The sequence below is a fragment of a genome, unplaced genomic scaffold (genome assembly GCF_019419815.1).
Source record: "Pyrus x bretschneideri cultivar Hongxiangsu unplaced genomic scaffold, Pyrus_bretschneideri_v1 Contig73, whole genome shotgun sequence".
NCBI lineage: Eukaryota > Viridiplantae > Streptophyta > Magnoliopsida > Rosales > Rosaceae > Pyrus > Pyrus x bretschneideri.
In genome coordinates, this window is record NW_025999813.1 from 1,052,918 (window position 1) to 1,059,774 (window position 6,857).

At 38.9% G+C, this 6,857-nt stretch overlaps 1 protein-coding gene across 2 annotated transcripts; it reads left to right on the forward strand.

Annotated features, from left to right (window-relative positions):
• The first annotated feature begins 1,221 nt into the window (after nucleotides 1-1,221).
• LOC103967465 (serine/threonine-protein phosphatase PP1-like) lies at nucleotides 1,222-6,461 on the forward strand. Of its 2 annotated transcripts, none has more exons than XM_048574547.1 (4): nucleotides 1,222-3,365; nucleotides 4,397-4,956; nucleotides 5,044-5,256; nucleotides 5,907-6,461. In XM_048574547.1, the coding sequence occupies exons 1-3, from the start codon at nucleotides 3,191-3,193 to the stop codon at nucleotides 5,206-5,208; spliced, it is 900 nt and encodes a 299-aa protein (XP_048430504.1). In that variant the 5' UTR covers nucleotides 1,222-3,190; the 3' UTR covers nucleotides 5,209-5,256; nucleotides 5,907-6,461. The 2 variants fall into 2 exon arrangements, with proteins under 2 accessions (XP_048430504.1, XP_048430505.1); XM_048574548.1 differs by having other exon boundaries at nucleotides 5,932-6,461.
• The last annotated feature ends 396 nt before the right edge of the window (nucleotides 6,462-6,857 follow it).

Below are 6,857 nucleotides of genomic sequence, written 5' to 3' on the forward strand. Positions count from 1 at the left end.
ATCATATTTGTTTATGTCCTTGCGCAATTGATTATGTATGTGAACTTACCATAGTTTATGCTGAAATTGAATCTGACATATACATAATCAATTGAACCAGATCATTCCCTTCATCAAGAATGTACCAGGAAGGTTTTGGGCTGAAGATATGAGAACTGCAGCTCATGTGATCAACAGGCTTCCTCAACCAAGGTTTGAATTTGTTTCACCCTTTGAGAAACTGTGGGATACAATTAGCTATTTTCGAATATTTGGTTGTGTGTGCTACATATTTGTTCCAAGTTATCCATATAGCAAGTTTGACAAGAAGGCATATTCAGATGTATCTTTGTGAGATACGACAATCAGAGAAAAGAGTAAAAATGTTGTGATTCTACGACTAGAAGATGTTACACATCACGAATCATTGACTGGAAAATTGGTTTGTCATAGATTTGGTCGACTTCAGTTTGTTAAGGTTGCATCTGTTACTGTGTTCTTGTTCCTCAAATCTCTATATTTCAGTTTTTGAAAGAAAAAAAGGAAGTTTTCTCCTTTGCTTTTTGGAGCTGAATATTGAATATATAAGCTTTAGAGTTAAGTTGCCTTTTGTTTTGGATATTGAATATATAAGCTTTATGAATCCAATGAGACGCGGCTCTCCGACGAGTGTACCAGTTGCTTGGTGGTTGTGTTGTTTAAAAGGATAAAAGAAGTTTCATAGGCTTGGCTTGGTGGTTGTGGTTTACTTGCTTTACAAGTTAACTCATTTAGCATTTTTTTTACCTTCATGACGATCCAAATTGATTTGTAGTAAAAACATAGCCATGTTTAATCTTCGATAGAAGCTCGGGCAAATACACAAAGCCAATACAAGAAAATGGGGAAGCGCACACACAACGAGAGCATTGGATCAGTTTAGTACTACCATGAAACCTAGAAATATGAAGGCTATACAGCTTATGGCACTGCATGCAGTATTTCTATCTGTAGTAATGGATGCTTGCTTTTTGATTCAAAAATGATTTCATGCCTCCCAAGGGTGAGACCGGCGGTTTAATGTTTCTACCATATATCTTTAACCCTGACACTCATTTGTGCTCACTGTCTGAAGCATGTTAAAACCATCACTTGTCAAAGAACCATAATAACTTAACTTGTTGCAAAAAATCAACTTAATGCCTATTAGATAATCATCTGTGCAATTGCCTACAAATGTATTCAAATCCGTTGTACTAAATAAAATTGCAGAAGTACATTGTTTCAACAAGGAATACCATCTTTCCAGACCTTTTTCTTGGACAGAGAAACGAATAGGATGGATGGCTGAACGAAACAGCTGGCTTCACCAAAATCGAAAGGAGGATCTGGTTGGGACTGCGACTCCTTTCGAAAGGAAGTGGGGCAGAGAGGGCGAGCGGGAGATATATTCCGCCGTGAGGGCGACCCCTACAAATCTATCACAAAGCGATAGATATAACAGATTTGTATTAGCGAATTCCAAACGGTCACGGCCGAATAGTGCGGCCATATAAAATCATCGCAGAAGCGAGATCACATAGAGGTAATTGTTTGCATGCTAGACCATATAACTCATCGCTCAAATCGAAAACCAAATTCGGCCATCATTGCGGCGAGGCTACAACACACACTAGGCAAGACAATAGAACTAGACAAAACTAAACTAAACTACTCCGAGAAGGGAACCGCAGCACGGCACAATCCGATGGACGGATAGGAGAACTCAGGCAAAGGCAACCATTGTGACACTGCACAAACGGGATCAGCAAAATCCACAAGTCAAACAAAGCAGCGGAGCTGCAAACATTTTTTAGATCTGAAAAATTCCAATGGGGCAACCACCAAAACATAGTGGCCCAGGCGGTGGAACCGTCAGATTTGCTCGCCCAAGGCAATGCAATACTCGACCAATGTGGCGCTGCAACAAATCTGAGAGCAGAGGCAGCGCATCTTAAGAAAAAGTCGAACAGGGAATCATTATACCGAATCAGTTTGCAGAACTGGCTTCAACCCACCAACAGCCCCAATCAAGGAAGAAACCTTGAGAAGGACAGAACCCGAATCTGGGTAGGAGGTGTGAAGCCATGAACAACCGAACACAACGGTGGGAAGGGGAAAGGGTGTGGCCGGAGCACAGAGATTCAGAGAGAATGTCGTTTTCATTTTTGGATCCGAGGTCGGCGATTTTGACCCGGAACACATCGAATCAGATCAGCACTGGACCAAGTGGCATGCCGCGAAGCCTTGGCCTCCGGTGACCACGCAACATTATTCGTCACCGGACATGGCAGGAGGATGACGGTGGTCGGTGGAGGTAACAAAATGTAGAAACACTGAGAGATGAGGAAAAGGAGGCGGCAGAGCAGATGGGAGGAGAGGGCTGAGGGAAGAACGGAAAGAAAGGAAGGAGAAAAGGAAGGAGAAAGGGGTGGGCTGCCACCGGCCCCAAGCCATAGCACATGGCAGTTTGAGGTTCGGGTTTGTTTGTGAGGGTAAGGGGCGAGATGGAGTCTATCTGGTTTAATAGTAAAGCTAATGCTACGACATATTTTAATGGCACCTTTACGTAAAAGTAATCGGAATCAAAATGCAAAATTGAATTCCGATTACGGATATTCCATTTGTTACCAAATATTAGAAAATCAATTGGTGGGACCACGCGAATTGAGAATCCAACTCCAAAATTCCTACATTTAAGTAGGAATTGAATTTTGGGTTGTTGGGGGAATCGGAATGGATGAACTTACCGCCCGCCGTATGCCTAGAGCGTGCGAGTGTGAAATTGGGGCGCTGCCGCTTAAGCGCTTACCGACCGAGTTTTGAAGTTTTCTCAAGATTGGTGGTCTTCTGCATCATCTTTCTGATTTTCTGGGGGTCCATTACTGCCCACTCACAGCCCCTTTACCCTCCTCTCATTAATTCCCTGATTCCTCCACCTTCTTCTCCAAAGAAACAAAGATTTCAAAGAACATATTCTTTGCTTTTCGTTTCAGGCTGCCCATCAGGTCCCTTCTTTACAGTCCCTCTTGCTTTTTTTGTTTTGTTATTCGCCCACGGAATGAAAAGTTTTTGGAGCTCCAGAAAGGCCAAGGCAGTGTCCTTTATTCTCTGGTTTCTATTTGTTCTCTGGTTTCTGAAAATTTGAATTCTTTTATTCTGGTGGGTGAATTTAAGAAAAAAAACTTAAGAGATGGAACGTGGGGTTCTTGATAATATAATTAATAGGCTCCTTGAAGTGAGAGGCAAACCAGGGAAGCAAGTGCAGCTTCAGGAGAGTGAGATCAAGCAGCTTTGTGCCGTCTCCAAGGATAATTTTCTGAGGCAGTCTAATCTTTTGGAGCTTGATGCTCCTATCAAGATTTGTGGTATTTTAACCTCAACCCACATCCTCTGTTTTCTCTTATTTTACTGTATAATTTAATATTTTCATTATTTCATTTTACTTTTGCTTTGATCGATTTTGAGGTTGGATCTATAGGTCCGGATCAGTTTGGTTGGCTTGGGTTGCGATCAAATATGGAGATGAATAATGTGTGTTTCCATCTTTGAGTGACTGACAAGAAATCAAGAATGCTAAAATATGTCATAAAACTCAATGGTGAAGAACATCGGTATACATCGTCACTTGAGATATGTTTTCTAAGGCAGTGCTGGAAATAAACAAATGATCAAGTTAGAACCTCTGCTTTTGAAAAATTCAATCTTGAATCCTTTGCTATGGTTAGATGACAAGTGACGGGCCATTTAGTTTATGGGTAAAAATATGTGAATTGTGATCAGTTGCATAGAGTGGGGTCTCATGCGTCCATTATCCTGTAGTTGAGTGGTTTTATTTCATTTCGCGTTTACAATTTGTACCTATGAACAGTAGACAGAAATTGTTGCCTTGGACAATAGATAATAACTTTTGCTTTGAATCTGTGAATTTTTGCTTTTACTTTTGTAAAGTTGTTCGTATCCTAAATTCATCTGCCATAAATCATTTGTAGTGTTCCACTATGAAAACCCAAGTTTCTGCCTGAGAGATATTGTCAAAATGCTTTCTTCTGGGCCAGTTTCACTTCTCTCTAATAACCACAACCCTATAACTAAAGTTCTTTATGTTCTCTAGCTGGTAGTCTAGAGATATTCATCTCTCTAAAAGCAGAGCTCTAGGTCGATGTTATATGTATCCGCACTGAATTTCTGAAATTCCATGCCTGTATCCACAATGTGGTGTAGTTTTTGAAATCTTCTAGCATATAATTGTTATATTTCTGAGATGTAGCATTGAAAGGGATGAATTCTTGATAGTTTTCATCATAATCTATTCATTTATATGTATGTTTACATTTTTCCCTTTAAAAAGGAGAAAACTAATCTGATATCCTCATATGAGTTTCTTTACGTCGCGCAGGTGGTATTCATGGCCAGTATTCAGATCTTCTGAGTCTTTTTGAGTATGGTGGATGGCCCTCTCACTCCAACTATCTGTTTTTAGGGGATTATGTAGATCATGGGAAGCAAAGCCTAGAAACAATATGCCTTCTCCTTGCATATAAAATAAAGTATCCTCAGCATTTTTTCCTTCTGAGGGGTAACCATGAATGTGCTTCAATAAACAGAATATATGGCTTTTATGATGAGTGTAAACAAAGATTCAATGTCAGACTTTGGAAAGAGTTGACAGATTGTTTCAACTGCCTTCCCGTGGCAGCTCCCCTTGAAGACAAAATACTCTGCATGCATGGTGGATTATCACCCGAGTTAAACAATTTAAATCAGATCAACACTTTAAGGCGACCTACTGATGTCCCAGATAGTGGTTTGCTATGTGATCTCCAGTGGTCTGATCCTAGCAAAGACATTGAAGGTTGGGGACTAAATGATAGGGGAATTTCCTTTACCTTCGGTGCTGATAGGGTAACAGAGTTTCTACAGAAGCATGATCTAGATTTGACTTGTCGAGCTCACCAGGTCTGAAATATCTTTTCATTTCAGAATTTTCCAATACCATACAACCAAGAACTCCTTCCACTTATTAGATATTATTTATATTTGCAGGTTGTCAAAGATGGATATGACTTCTTTGCGGATATGAAACTTGTGACAATATTTTCAGCACCTAATTACTGTGGTGAGTTTGACAATGATGGGGCAATGATGAGTGTCGATGAGTCTCTCAAGCGCTCTTTCCAGAAATTTAAGCCTGATAAGAAGCCAAATTAGCTTTGGGAGTAGAGCTGCAGGTCAGCCGGTACTCCATTGAAAGTCAAGGTACCATTCATCTCAAAGTATATAACCATCGTAGCATTTTATATTTTTGTATTTGTTGGAAACAGATGAAAAAGTAGAGAATTATATAGCATTATATAGCAAAATTTCCAACCATCGTCCATGCTGATTTGAGCCTAGAAAAGTATCTGAGTTGGTTAGTTGTGGAGTTTTCTACATATACAGAAGACAGAGGTTATAGATGTAGAGAAACATCTAGGAAGACTTTGAAAGAAACTCTAATAAAACACTCGGATTACTTGAATCCGACAGAAAACATGGGATAAACAAACCATATATTTTAGGCTTTTTACAGCTGTCCCCACTTAGTGGGATAAGGCCTTAATTCAACAGTTTTTGAAAAAGCTAATGAGAGCTCCAATCAAATTTTTGTCTGAGTTAAACCTTGTCGTTGTTGGATTTTATTGGTTAAAAAATGTTCTCCGAAGTATCCGAACTTGGTCTCTAGTTAAGAGTCCGCACCCAGGAGTTTAGAGGGTACCTCAGTTTATGCTCTTTAATTTTCCTTCTTCCTTGTTATGTTGTAGGCTGCATATTTTACTGGATTTTGACATTATATGCGCTTTATTAACTCTCACTTTATACATGAGACTTGTCTTCCATCGTTATAATATGCATTTCTTTACCTCCAGTCGTTTCTTGGTGCAATGGTGTAAGGTATTGCGATGGGAGATTTCTGAAGAAAGCACCTCCCTTAGTTCGGAAAGACGTAACGTGCCAGTTTAACTGTTTTAAGTCCTCTAATTTCTTTCAATACAAAAACACAAATTCGAAACTTCTTTCAGCTACAGAGTGCAGAAGATCTTCCCAGGAACATATGCAATGCCCTTGTATGCAGTGGAGACTAATACTACAAAACCCACTCTATGAAAGAGCAATGGGCAAAAAGTTGGAAAAAGAGTGAGTTTTTTCTTTTTGTGTTTTTGGGTGGGTTGTTTGAGTCTTGCTTTTCATGTAAAATAATAGTTGTAAGACTCAGTCGACAGATGAGTACATTAAAATTACTCAAAGAACGAAATAGTGCCTGTCCTTAGAAGGTCTTATGAGCACTAAATGATAGATGAGGTTATGGTGTGATACAACCACGAATTGTGCCCATGATAGACTCGGATCTAACACCACGTGCACTATGGCTGTTGTGGATTATAAAATGACCACGACCAATGCCCGTTATAAAAGAATTTTCAAAACTAAAAAATAAAAAAGATATTTATTTTTATTTAATCAATATAATCTAATATTTATATTCAAGATTGCACATTTACTACAATATAATAATTACATAAAAAAATCACAATTAAAATCAATGAGCTATGCAAAGAAATATGAAACTATCTATCAAGTATGAAATACTCCATTTACAAACAATTGTCACTTAAAATACTTCACTGTTCCTTGAATCGTATGACAAAGATTCATAATTTGATAACTGCCGCTACCACTGCCCCTTCCTCCTAGTTGAATAATTCACCTAAATACATAATGAAAAATAAGTCGATCAAATGATTACTTCTAAGAAAACAGATGCTTAACAATTTGGTATATAACAAGATTGAATCTGAGACTGATTGAGAAAAAAGCAT

Excerpts from the sequence above, each read along its gene's own strand:
- LOC103967465 (XM_048574547.1), top strand. The coding sequence starts at position 3,191 with ATGGAACGTGGGGTTCTTGATAATATAATTAATAGGCTCCTTGAAGTG. Across the intron at positions 3,366-4,396 it reads TGCTCCTATCAAGATTTGTG|GTGGTATTCATGGCCAGTAT; the intron begins GTATTTTAACCT and ends TACGTCGCGCAG. Across the intron at positions 4,957-5,043 it reads TGACTTGTCGAGCTCACCAG|GTTGTCAAAGATGGATATGA; the intron begins GTCTGAAATATC and ends TTATATTTGCAG.